General features: G+C 42.1%; 1 protein-coding gene across 9 annotated transcripts in view; it reads right to left on the reverse strand.

Moving 5' to 3' along the window:
- GTDC1 (glycosyltransferase like domain containing 1) overlaps positions 1-14,392 on the reverse strand; it is a 254,561-nt gene that overhangs the window by 47,383 nt on the left and 192,786 nt on the right. For all 9 annotated transcript variants that reach the window (XM_066633059.1, XM_066633058.1, XM_066633078.1 and 6 more), the window contains one exon: positions 10,253-10,633. In XM_066633059.1, coding sequence (XP_066489156.1) covers positions 10,253-10,633 — 381 coding nt within the window. The remainder of the gene's footprint in view (positions 1-10,252; positions 10,634-14,392) is intronic.

Raw genomic sequence — 14,392 nt, forward strand, 5'->3', positions numbered from 1 at the left:
CCTAAAATAATGAAACCCTTCCAAAGGAAATGAAGACAACTGAGAGGAGAAAAAAAAAATAGTCAGCAAAAGCTTACTTTTCAATTAATTGATCTGCTGTCATACGCATACATGAAATATTTTTTATATGCAGGGAAAATAAGGTTAATTAACATAAAAACCCTTCACTCGTCGAGGTGTTGAATTTTGTATTTTATCCATGCTGCTGGAAGCGCCTTGATTTCCCAGTAATGACCTAGTTCTCCTAATGAGTAACATTAACCCCTGGCTGTAGCTGTCCAGGACTTAATTGTCAACTGCAGCTGAAATAGGAGAGTTTGCCGATCAGCAGGTATGTGGTATATTAACTCATGTCATTTCAGACTCTAATAAATAAATCTGTTGCTAAGGCAACAGGAAACATCAGCTGTATCACTTTTTTTTTGCATTACATAGAAGAAACTGCCTTTCACACCGAGCTTTTAAAAAGGAAATTAACTATATGTAACCATAATTAGAAGAAACATCATTTCTCATCTTAGAAACATATCTACATTAATGAGAAAAGACAATGAAAAACAAAAAAATGCTTTCTACTGTGATCAGGGTAACTGAAATTATTTTCTCCCTCAAGTGAAGGAATGCAATTTGAAACAAAAACATCCACCCAAGAACATCTCTCTCTCTCTCTCTCTCTCTCTCTCTCACACACACACACACACACACACAGAGTGTTGTTTCACCTGGCCACAGTGGGACATTTTTCAGTTATTGTGTAGGGGGCTGGACAGACACACCTTTATGTTCCTCCATCAGCAAATGATGCCAAGTGAGCAGAATATTGGCAATCCAAGAACATGCATAGGTATCAGGAGCAAAGTAAGATTTATGTCGCACACAAATCTGAGTTTTGTCAGAATTAATCTTCTGTTTGAGCAGTCACTAACATGACTGAAAAATTAATCCTGTGGTTCCCAAACTGTGTGCTGCGGCTCCCTAGGGAGCTGCGGAAATCAACCAGGGGAACAGTGGAATCCTCGCAAAAAACCTACCACCCTATACAGTATATAAGATTGTAGTCTAATGGAGACTGCAGCCAATGGCCCAATAGGTCAAAGGAGCTGCCAGTCAAAAAAGTTTGGGAACCACTGGATTAAGCTCAAAACCTTCTCAGCCCCCAACAACCACTACCCAAAAAACCAGTTCAGCCTTTGGGCCTATTTACCCCAGAATGGTTGCCAGTGTCTCAGTAGTTGCTTCCACGTGGGTCTGGGTGTCATGTTCATAATGTATAATGTGCACTATTCCTTTTGTAGAAGGGTTAGTAGAGAAAACAAACCAAAAAAAAGCAGGTCTTCTAAAAGCACAAAGAGATACCAATGCCTAAGTCTTTTTCTATTTTCTAAGAAAGAGTCATCTAGGGCTCTTTTACAGAAAGGATAGTGGCAGATAAACCAACAACAGCCCTCCCCTAATAACACAAGAGAGATAAGTGCACTAGACTATGCATATGCTGCAGGTCCCCCAGAAAGCTGATAGGGGATGGAAACTCTATCAATGCATAAAAGTCAATGAGATTTTGGTGGAAGGGGAGGGATATATGCATGTCCCATCCTTTTACACAAGTAAAGAAGCAGCTACAGAAGCAGCTACACAGAAAGTGTCACTTACACTTCCTTAAAGAACTCTGGAACAGAATGTCCAAAGACATCCAGAAATGTTAACCACAGTTTATTTCCTTTTTATGGCCATCCGCAAACATAAGAACTTGAAGTTGACATCTCAACTTTGCCTTTTGGTCCTCCCAGGCTAGGATGGCAGTTATGGACACAAAACCATGCTAACGCAGTAATACACAGAAATGGCATAAGGCAGTGTTTTTTAACCTTTATCCTCCACTGTACCACTTCACATGATCCACCTATTCAAAGTACCACCGGAAGTAACTGCCAATGACATTAACGCAAGTTACTTGGAGGCCAAATGCAACATGACAAACACCAGTAAGAGGCTCAGGGTGGAGGGGAGGGCTTTTTCAAGTGCGGACAAACATGCTTTAGAGCATCCTACTGCTATTCATTGAGCTGTGTTCCTGGTCTTGCTGCCAGGTGGCAGGTGTCCAGGAGTCCTGCGAGTACCACCAGACACCAACCACCTGAAGTACCACTAGTGGTACCCATAACACTGGTTGAGAAACACTAGTATAAGGCCATGTCCTTTATGGATGGGATCACAAGAGGAAACCCATACGTTTGAATGCTCCCTCACATGGGGACAAGCTACAGTTCAGTGGGTGAGCACATGTTTTGCATGCAGGTTCAATCCTGGGTGTCTCCACATATGGCAAAGAAAGCCCTATTCTGAAATCCTGAAAGCCACAGCCAGCCAATATAGACAATGTCGGGGCTCCTCCCAGCTGCCCTGACCCCCGACTTACCTGGGAACAGGCACCCCCTGCCCAGGGTGGGGAGGCTTCACTGCCCCCAAAGGGGGCAAAGCGGGTTGGCTCACCCCAACCAGCCAGAGGGGGCTGGCAGGGCAAACAAGGAACACAGAAGGAAATAAGCCAGGAACAGGAAAGGCCTTTTCTGCCCCACCTGGAGGAAGGGGAGGGGCCAAAGGGGGCAGGCTTGCTCCATAAAACAGGGAGGCCAGGGATGAGAGGGAGTCAGTGTGAAGCAGGGAGCTGTGAGGTGAACAGCTCCTGCTCCTAGGCCAGGTTTGGCAGCTCTGCTAGGGAGGAGGATAAGGGTGCTCCCTTATAACCCCCTCTCCATCCAGCCCTTATAACTCCCTTATAACCCCCTCTCCATCCAGCCAATCTGAGGCCTCCCTGGGGAGGAACAAGCCTGTTCCAGGCCCCTCCAGGGGAAGGCCCCTACAGACAACACTGGGCTAGATAGACCAATGGTCTATCAATGGACTTCAAATGTTCAGATTAAAAAAAAACAACTGCATGTGAAAAGGTAGAATGTCAGTGAAAAGGCTAAGCTAAAACTATTCTTCCTAACAAGATACCTTTACAACGACATGATTGTGCCACAGCAATTTTGCTGGTGCCGATGCAAACCACGGAAAACGAAGAGCCCCAGTTATGAGGTTGCATTCAGTCAAAGCATTCATTATACATAATGGCACAATCACATGTTTAACATTGCAGAGTGTTCCATTGAGAAAATTAACACAAGATCAAAGCACAAAATGATGTAATAATTAAGGCCCATCTTGGCAAATGTGTAGTCCCAACCCAAACACTTGCAAAGAAAACCAGGATTTAAATCTAGGAGAGCACTGGGTTCAGGGGAGAAGAGAGAGGCAGGAAGGGGTGGGTGCTTAAGATTTCCAGCAACTATTGATTTATCCCTTGGGTCGCCCCCTACTCCCTCAATCAGGTCCACTTCTAATTTCTGAGCCAAGTAGGGGGAAAAGCCTTTTCAAATGAGTGGGAGTGGCGCTTCAAGTAAGAATTGGCCAGTAGCAGAACAGTTCAGCTCTTTCTCCCACCTTCTCCCTTGTAAACACCTCCTGCTCCTGCAGTACTAAGAAACTTGCACTTCCTCATAACATCTTGTTTAGCACTTAAGTAGAACTTGAACAGGAAATAGGTAGAAAATACAGTATAGAAACTAGAGTTCTTTTCATAGGTAAACTATTGAAGGTCAGCATTCATTGTGACAGTAGGATCACACCATCTGCTCTGCCTTAGCTGGCTTCTGCACATTAGTCTAAACTGTGTAAGTGACTCCTACATAGCACAAGAACAATTCAGCATGGGTTGGTCTGAAATAATGCAAATCAGTATTCACCAACCTTACAGGGTTGTTCTGAGAACAAAAGGAGCAGAGGAACTATCTACACCACCCTGAGCACCTTGAAGGAAGGGCAGTACAAAAATGTGGAACACGCTGTTGCAAAAGTGCCGAAAAACGCTTTGCAACAGTGCAAAGATCAGGTGCATTGGCAGGAAGGCCGGCGCAGGTAAGTACCTGCAAGAGCAGGTATGTGTGGCACAGGGTAGGAAAAGGGTGGGAAGGGGGAAATGGAGCAAGGAAGGGCTGTGCTGGGGTGGGTGGATCGAGCCCACAATATCCTGTTCCCAGGCCTGATCTGCTAACATAGATCAACTTGGACTTTATTTATAGAAAAACTCCAAAAACTTTATTTGTTTTAGGATTTCTTTTCATGATGGTTCATACTGTCATTTCCCTATTTTCCTGTACTTTTCACAGTTTACATAGTTGAGTTTGTACACAAACCATGACTGTGGTAGACCCAGGACCCCCAGACCTCTGCCACTTAGCAGCAAGACCAGCAACACAACACAACAAACAGTGGTAGAAGGTTTGGGTTGGCAGGCAGAGCTCCAATGTGCACTTTTCACATGCTCAAAAAAGCCCTTCCATCCATTCTGAACCTCTTACCGATGATTGTCACGTTGTGTCTGGCTTCCCAATCTGGATGTAACTGGTGATGACATCATTGCCAGTTACTACCAGTGGAACTTCCAGATTCCAGAAGGTGGACCATGGAAAGTGGCACAGCAGGGGATAAATGTTGAGAAATGCTGATCTAAAGCCCTAGCTTAACTCTGGGTTCACTTTGTGGCCCTGACCAAATAATTACATCTCAGCTGCAGATCCCACAAGTTTGTCAAATGAACAAACAAACAAACAAACAAACAAACAAACAAACAAACAAACAAACAAACAAATACCTTACAACAGAGATCTAACAACAGTCAAGTTGAGAAGGTGAATAATAACTTTTAAAAAGAGAACACAAAGTATTACATACGTTATCACACGCAGCATCTGCACGAGGAGAAGTTGTAGTATGACACTAGTTTTCCAATAGCGATTTTCAAACCACTCACAGAAGGCCAAAACAATCTGATAACATGGGTAAGAAATGAACCGTTCAAGTTCTTTGATCAGCCTGAACAAATGGGAAGTTGTGTACCCATGCTATTGGCTCCCACAACTATACAGCAGAATTGGAAGAGGGAGTGACAACATCTGGAAGTACTGGGATTTGAATTCCTGTTTCTCGATTCCTAGTGCAGTATTGTTAGTCACTGGGCCACAGCATTAGGACATCAGTATGGGATAATCAGGAAGGAGTCATAGTTAGTGGCAGAGCAAATGGTTTGCAAGCAGAAGACATCAGGTTCAGATCTGGCATCTCTAGGCAGGCCTGGGAAAGACCCCTATCATTAACTTTGGAGAGCCACTGCCGGTCAATACAGACTAGTGTTCTTCAACCCTGGGGTTGCGACCCAAGCCTCAGTTATGGGTTCATGACAACTGATGGAAATGAAAAAGGTTGAAGACCACTGGTCTAGAGAACCACCAGGTGAAGCAGGAGGCATCTGCTGAACCACTTCTGATACCAGGAGATTCTGTCCCAGTACTGCTCGGGTTCTTGTCCTAAAACAGCTTTCACTAGTGCCAGGCTTCATGGTAACGTTTTCTGCTCTCTCTAATAAGAGAGAACAGAACTCTAATCACTTTTTCTGCTCTTTCTAATGGTTACAGTGAACAGTGCTGGGAGGGCATAACAGGGGTGGGAAGTGCGTAGTGATGGAGGTGGGAAGTGCACAGCCAGGGTCCCAGGGGCAGGTCAGGATCAACAGAGGGCGCCAGTCTCAACCTTTCATTTATGTATTGGGATCATGGCATGAAAAGGTTGAAGACCACTTGCATAAGACAATACAGTTGGGGCCTCGGTATCTGAGGGAGATCTGCTCTTGGACCCCTCCAAAATTGCATTTTGCAGTTTGCAAAATTTTGCAGAGATACCAAAAATTGCAGATAAGCAAATCCATAATTTTTGGCTCCTTATGCCCTCTGAAGGGGAGTGGAGCTGCTCTCCAGTCCCTTCCGGAGTGCTTTCTGAAGCCTGCAGAGGCAGCATGCCTGACCACTGCCTCTGCAGGCTTCAGAACTGTCTATAGAGGCAAAAAAAATGCCACTTCCTGTTTCTGAAGTGATGTTTTTATGCCTTTTAAGACATTCTGAGATCCGAGGAAGACCCTCGGGAAACTGGAAGTGGTGTTTTTTTTACCTCTGTGGCCCATTCTGAAGCCCACAGAGACAGCAAGCAGACGTGTGCTGCCTCTTTGGGTTTCAGAAAGACCACTGGAGGGGAGTGGAGCACAGCTCTAGTCCCCTGTTGAGGGTCCAGTTAGGGCCCAAGTCTGGCTCAATGCGGGTCTTGAGCCAGATCCGTGGATACAGGATTCATGGATACAGAGGCCCTATCTGTACTGAACTAGCAGGACAAAAAAGGCAGCATTATATGTTCAATTTTATTAGCTTTCCCAACAGGGTTGTAGTAAGGATGACTGAGATAATGTATGTGAAATAATGGCTGACTATTTCACCTTCACATCCACCTCGGATTATTTTACCCAAATCATGGTCCCTCGTAGTCTCCTAAGGGCACAATCCTAACCAGTTCTACTCAGAAGTAGGTCCTGTTTTGTCCAATGGAGCTTACTCTCAGGAAAGTGTGGTTAGAATTGCAGCCTAAATTGAGTAGCTAAGCAGCCTGTCACAGAAGGTAATTCAAAGGCTGACCTGAAAGACTTGAAATAGGCTGTATAAATGTTCCAGATCATTATTACCAGAAGCAGCACGCAGGGTTTTACAGTGCTCCACTGTGACAAAACAGTCCTTCGGCTGCAGCAACTTTGCTAAAACTGATATCAGGACTTCATACTAGCACCACAATACTACAACCACAGCTACGCTACTGACCCAACCCGAGGCTCCTTCTCAGCACTGGTGCAAAGTTACAAGCCCTAGTGCTGAACCTGCAGATGAAAGAAGCACCTGGTTGTATACAAACTGTGGCTGAGACAAGAGGCTCTAGGACTGAGCTATTCGCTTGAGACGCAGAGGTCAGGAATAATGTATGACCTTAGTGTGGGCATGTAACAGCGAGGTGAGGTTTCAGATATTTTCATAATTAGGTGAACTAGAAGCACACCACTTAAAAAAAACCCTATTTTAAAACAATCTTCATTTTCTAAGCATGAGAAGCACATGCAGTTATCCACGCAAGTCATGCTAGTAAAGTATTCTTGTGCAGAAAAATGGCTGAAAATGATAACAGTGGTGAGAAAGTACAGCATCTTGAAAGAGCAACAGCGCACTTGGACAATATTTTTACATAGTCCCTCCACATTCTCCTTATTACATCAATTACCAAAACCTGGTGTTTGTTTAATGAGATCATTCCAGGGCCTCAGAAGGGAATATTTCAATCTGTTAATGCCTGAATAAGGCACAGAAAACTGTTAGTCACTAATGCAATGAATGATGTGTGTACATGCACATGCGGGTGTACACATGTGCACATAGACTCGCCCTTACATCCCAATTACATATTATCACCTGCATGATATTTGGCTGTCCACTGGGGTATCTTCACTTGACCAAAGATACCAGGATGCAAGATGAGCTCAGAACTAAAATTCCTAATTTACTAATTCATATTCATCAAATTATGAAAGGAAAAAAGCACTGCATCTTTATGAGCACATTTACATAAATCATTTGCTGGAGCAGCCTAACACTAAATGGTCGGAGTTGAGCCCCTAACCATTTGCATATGTGTACTCCTCCGACGTAAAAATATTGGCGTTTCAGATTGTCATTGAAAAGCCTGGCTGCGCTGGAACTCTAATGGGCTTAGAACAGTAAATTTTCAAGAAACTGATTGCTACCCCTGTAGCTAGTAAATGTCTGCCTAGACCCAGTGGCATTTGAAAAAAGTGTTTTATCATAAAATTATCCCAGCAGAGTCCATTCTGCAAGATAACATCATCATCATCACCATCATCATCAGTACTCCATGCAGGACCCAACAGCTCTGGCACAATATTGCCAGTCATTTATCTGTTGTCAGCACAGGTTACACACTGTAATCCTTGACTGCCTCGGAATTAGAATGTCTTTGATGTCCCCACAAGAGTTTTTTGCCCGAAGGCTTTACCAATGCTCGGCGGCTCAGTGTTTATTCCTCGTAATCTTCCTCTCATCTCCAGGCTAGCAGTGACAGATGGTTATGGGCACACAATAGTATTAAGAGTTTGATATTTTTTTTTTATGCTGTGCTCTCTGTACAACAAATAGCTATCAGACGCGGGCCAGAGAGCTGACATGGCTCGCTTAGGTAATGGCAAACAAACAGCTCGGGTTGATGCTTTCTGTCATTTTCCCTGCTAACCCTGCTTGTTTTCATTGTATACTCTCAAAGGTAAACTATATTAACCTTATAGACTGTTATTAAAAAGATATATCTATATGAGCATAAAGTGCCTTCCCCCCCCTCTCTTTTCCTCACTCTTTTGATTATGAAAGTAATACTGCTGACATATTGAACAAATATCGAATGTCAACATAAATTTTTAGTATGTGATAATATTCCCCTTCATATAGCCGTGTGTCAAGCGGGAACCCGTGGATGATGCATAGCAGTAAATAACCCAAACAAAATTAGTTCTCTTGTCAGCTTCTACCTTGTATGTCCCCAGGCATCAGTAAAATTGACTGCACGCTAGATTTTCAAAATTAGCCCTAATGTTAGCTATGTGTCTGGCAACCTCCAAGTTTCCAATGTTCTACTATATTACCCATAAGGATGAATGTGTTACTTTTATATTTTGGCATTTGATCTTGCTGATGTGGCTTTTTCCTCCCCCCTACCCCACCCCTCCAAATTAAAAATAATTTAGCTTTAACAATAGGCATGTGCACAAACACAAGGCTGAATCTCTTTAAGCAACTAACTTTAGGCAATCAAATCAAATTAAACAGAAAAGCCCCAAATATGCGCACAAAAAAGGAATTATTCAATGTAATATTGCTCATTTTATTAGCTTTGTGTTCCTTTATGCAAAAATGCAGAATAAATAGGGAGGAAATGCTTTGTATTCCATTTAGTCTGCATTTTTATATGCTATACTTGGGGGTGTGGGGGAACAAGATATATTTTAAAGAAAAAGCTTTAGAATAATAAAAGTTCTGGCCTTTATCTTAGCACACACCCTTTTCCTAATCAGAAAAAAAAAATGAACTAGAAACTACATCATGTTAGTGAACTTCCCAGTCCTGACTGCAAATGGAGATGCAATGAATATCTGTCATTAGTACATCAAATTGTAAAATAACCTATGAGAATACAGCATTTTAAAGCTAGCAGCAATAAAATATGATTAAAAATAAATGTAGCTCCCTGAGAAAGGCTCTACAAAAAGTGTGAACTTGATTAAACAAATCCAAAGACAGATTCCACATCGACTTCCAATCCCTAAATTTTATGTTCAGACATTTAGAGTCAAAGATGAAAATCCCTTTAGGTACCAGATGCTGCAGATCATCAGGGAGAGCTTCTGGAGTTTTAATGTGCTGGAAGTCAAATCCTCTGAAAAGGCGATTTGCCCTGTCGGTGTGGTGTACTTATTGCTTCACCTGCAAACAGTTGCTCTCAGAAAATCTGACCTACTGATCGACCCAGCATCTCTGAAATAAACAGACTATAATCTGTGGATGAAGTGAACTCTAATCAGGCCACATGCAGATTAAACAAACTGTGAGGAATAAAAACTAGATTAAAATGTTCGTGCCCAATACCGGAAGATTATCAGGACATTTTACCTCTTTAAATCCTAATTTATGGTGGGAGTCAAACTAAAGTTTATATATTTGCAGTGATTATGCAGCATGGTAGATATGCCTCTGTTCAGAGAAGATTTTGCGATCAGGTATTTGTGTAAACAGCTTGAAAAGCAGTGGTTTTCTCATAGGCTACATATGCACATGAATTTTAAAGATCTGGATAGGTATAATAAAAAAAGTAAAGCACAGAGCAGTAGAGTGTGGTCCTGGATTTTAATATCTAGTCATTCATATTAGGATAATTAAGATATTTAAATAACACCGCATATTAAACTTCATTAGTGGTCTGAAAATGCTTTAAAAGTCATAAAATCATATGTCACTGATCAGAATTCCCAGTATTTGATATACAGTTTCAATGCTATATCTCGCCTCCCCACACACTACCCGCCACTCCTGTGGAGATGGGCTCTAAAAGGTGGCAGTCATTTCCAGTCTTTGAATAACTCACTCATGCTATCAGCAAAGCATTTAGAAAGCTACAGTATCCAAAGCAAACAGTAATTCTAGACCCAAATGTTCTATCCACCATCAAGCGCAACTATTAAATTGCATCAAATACATTGTATTCTAATTTGGCATACACTTACCACCTGTGAGGCCAAACAAGGTGCAAAGCCTTCTGCTGATGGTCCAATCCACCTGACACTTTGCAAAGGTTCAACGTCACACATTGATTATTGTCCTTTGGGCAGGTGTTTGTGTTTTGGGAAGACGTAGGCTTATCCAGTTTCTCCTCTGTTGTTAATGGATTAGGTAATCTCTCTTCCAATGGGGTACAAAATCCAGACTGTGTCTTGCTATGTGCAGACCCAAGATTCGAGTGATTCTTCTCTATCAAATCTGCAGTTCTGTCCTCCTTCTCTTGGGAGGGCATATCCATACACCAATTTCCTTGAGCACCATCTTCTTCATTTCCTTTAGTACAGGCTGATTTCTCAACATGGTCCAGTTTGTGTTCAGGCATAAATCTATCATTTAAAAAAAAAAAATTACACTTATTACTCATGTCAGCTTGCAATTTTGAGTCTTAAATGTTTAAATTCTGAAATTTGCAGAAGCTACTATTATATCATGTAACATATTTACGTATCATGTATAGGTATTTGTGAATGCTGAACTAATGGAAAACACAGAAAGAACAACTTTCTGTTGAGCTCTCCAACTTTCTTATAAGGAGCGTCTCCAAAGTAAGGAAATTACTGATTGAGCCTTCCTGCTTGCACCAAATTAACTGCTACTTATGTTATATCTGCCACATGGAACTACATGAATGTTTCTGGAAAGAGGTGACTATCATTCGCTATGCCCTAACCAGTGTACAATATGGTCCTAGCCAACAGTGGCAAGTGCGTATAATGGAGTATTTGGCGCATCCAAAGAAATGAGGAAAAATGTAAATTTTAGAGAAGCAGTTTCAGGGATCCCTGCTCTTTTACCCCTTTCACCCTAAAGCTAAAGATAAGGAGAGAAGGGAGAGAGAGAGAGAGGGCATGCTGGCAGAGAGGGAAAGAGTTCAAAAGCTGAAAAGGGTTGGAGTACTTTGCAGGGAACTGGAGGTTCTGGACAGTGTAGAGACTGGACATAGTAGCTGTATCCAGCGGATGGACACAACACTCACAGAGAGCTGTTCTACCAAGAGAGAGTATCAATTTGCTGGTCAAAATCTTCCAATATTGAAATGGGTTTGGGGGAAGCTACCTCCGTGCAGCTCTGGGAAGAGCTGCCTAAATTGAACTGCCAGTGGTTTAGAACAGACTCTGGAGGCTTCTTGTATGGGTGTACCAATGTGTTCAGTGGATAAATAGGGGATTGGGATGGCCGCTGGTAGGAACTATCCTGACATGCAATGTGAGGGAAGACACTTCTACATGGAAAAAATCTCTATATACAATTATATAGAGGAGGCTACTCATGGGTTGTTCCAGAACAGTGGTTCTCAAACTGTGGGACCCACTGGTGAGCCACAACCTGATTTTTGGTGGGTCACCAAAGGGTGATGGAAAGATCAGATAGCTAATTGCCTCAAGCCCTGAGGCTATTCAAAACACTGTAGCAGTAGCTGCTAATTACCCTGCAAAGGGCTGAGCTCCTGCAGTTTGAAAGCATGTGTAAATATAGGGAGATAAATGTCTGAGCTTCTTTTTTCAGTTATTTATAAACAAACAAATATTTCTTTCAAGATCTTTTTTTAAAGTCTCATAAAGCTATGTGGGTCCCAATAGAGTGTCATTTTAAAAAGTGTGTTCCGGTGATAAAAAGTTTGGAAACCACCAATCTAGCAGGTTACAATGAAAACAGGTGAGATAATGCACAAGGGACATTTCTCAGTGGGTAACTGCAGGAAACAATGATTACCCGGAAAGGTGGAGTCAACCAAAGCAGGTCAAGATATGGAGTTGCAGGTGGAAGGCAGAGATTGTATGGAGCGGTTGCATTCAATTGAGTCAATGCAAACAGGAGGTGCAATGGAAGGGTTACATGATTACATTCTGTGGAGACAGGAGCTGGCACAAATGGGATTATCTTCTTCCTTCCAAGGTGTGCAACTTAGAAGGAAAGCACATTCAAGGGGATTTGAGGATTGGCCTAAGTTTCAGAGGCTTGGCTTAAGTTTCAGCAGAGCTTAAACTTTTTGTCCATTTTATGTTTAGAGGTTCCCTGTGAAACAATACATACTACAAAACTGGCACTAGTTGGTATTGGCAGGCAAGGTGGGGTGGGAAATGATGTTGACTGGCAGCAAGATTTATATTGTTCATGGTTACAATGTAAGAGCATGGCACAAAATGAAAATAGGAGAAAATAATAAAGGACAATACGATTCTTCAGAACACCTTTCCTGGACAAGATTCTCGTCAACCATCAACAGCCTCACAGTGCTTACTTTTAGCATGAGGATATATGACAAACCCTTCCGGATAGGGTTTAAGGCCAATCTAGTCCAGTATCCTGTTATTCATAATTGCCAACCAGATGTCTCTGAGAAGTCCACAAGCAAGAGTTGAGGCATACTCCTTTCCTTCTGTTCCTCTCCTGCAACTGGCATTCAGACACACACTGTCTCTGAATCTTGAGGCAGAATATAACCAATATGACTGGTAGCCACTGATTACTGTCTTTAAAGCAGATGTAAACCATACAGAATGAGAGATATACAGTGACCCTAATCTAATGCCAGCTAGACAAATGCTAGAATTTAAGTCTGAAAATGAGACACCCTTGATATGCAAACATCTCATGGAACAAAATGTGTTTTCATTGCTCATTAGTCAACAATGGGGATGGGGAACAGACTGAAAGCTTATTGTGTGGCACTGATGGGTAGTTTTGGATTGGCACACTTTCTCCTGGTCCAGTACACACAGGTAGGGGTAATGAAAGTTTTCAGGTGAACTTTTCTAAATATTTTAAATGAATGTGGACCAATTCTCCCAAGAACTAATTCAGCTATTAGTTTTCAAGCTACAGTGTTGTTTCAGTTCTGAAAACAATTATTGTCTGCAGGAGACAGGTACATTCCCTTATGGCTGCTCTATTACATTAACATTGCCCACTTGCAGTAGTGTGATGATTTTAGGCCACAATCATTTTGAACTATCAACTAAATCCAGATTTCATTCACTAACAATTTGAAGAATACATTTCCACGATACCAACAGCAGTCAAGACTTTTAGGTCCAAGAGACTATGAAACTCATAGTTGTAGATGAAAAAATGAAGCACTGCCAGGGCTCATTCCTGTTAAGCCTGAGTCTACTGCAGCCTAGCCCAATGCATTGTGTGAAGAGCCATCCTTAGATACAAGAGACAGTCAATCTCATAACCTTTTGATTCAACCTTTCTCATCTTTAGCATATATGCTGGGGTTGAAGTCTACTATACTATGAAATGCTTGATACAAAACATGTTGCCTTCTTGACTTTGGCTCTGAGATACCCAAGGTCTCTTTGTACCACTAGCTACTGTCTCTTCTGGTTTTTCCAGCTTCTCTACCTTGCAAGTAACTACTCCTTGCCTTGCCTTTTTGCATTGACTTCTTTAACTTTGTCTTCTTGTCAACAGCATCTTCTATGTTCACTGTTCTCATGTTCCCAGTTTCCAAAACTTGATTTTGATAGAACTTAATGCAAATTACACCCTCAAACAACTTTGTTTTCTCCTGGATACCAATTCATGCAGCTGAATTTGATCTATCAAAGGTCACTTCTTCTAAGTTGTGAAAATAACTTTCTAAACAACAGTGTATGAGCCACAATTTGAATTTAGGAATCCCTTGTTCTATACTTGGTCAACTATTAAAAGGAACCAGAGCTGGCATAGCACATTCCCCTTTTCATTCTAATTCTCATTCATTATGTGAACTTTCAAAATGTAGTCTGAGGCCTAGTATAGTGATAGATAATGTATAAACACATTATAATGATGACCAACACTGTCCTGCTGTCCCTTTCCCAACCAGTCATATCTGGAGGACTTCTGAGGCCCAGAAAGGCCATGCATGGGAAAACTTTTGGGAAAACCAGAAGTATCTTTTCTAAGGACTACTGGAGGCCTTGGGAAGCCCGCAGAACAATTCCAGACACAACTGAGCAGCTGGTAACCCACAGAAAGGTGCAAAACTTGGTGACACGGCTGGGGAGCGGCACTGATGACCTCAGAGAACAAACCGGACTATACCGAAGAAAGCGGTCTCTCAAATATGCTGGTCCCAAGCCGTTTAGGGCTTT

Source organism: Tiliqua scincoides, chromosome 1 (assembly GCF_035046505.1).
Source record: "Tiliqua scincoides isolate rTilSci1 chromosome 1, rTilSci1.hap2, whole genome shotgun sequence".
In the NCBI taxonomy this organism is placed as follows: domain Eukaryota; kingdom Metazoa; phylum Chordata; class Lepidosauria; order Squamata; family Scincidae; genus Tiliqua; species Tiliqua scincoides.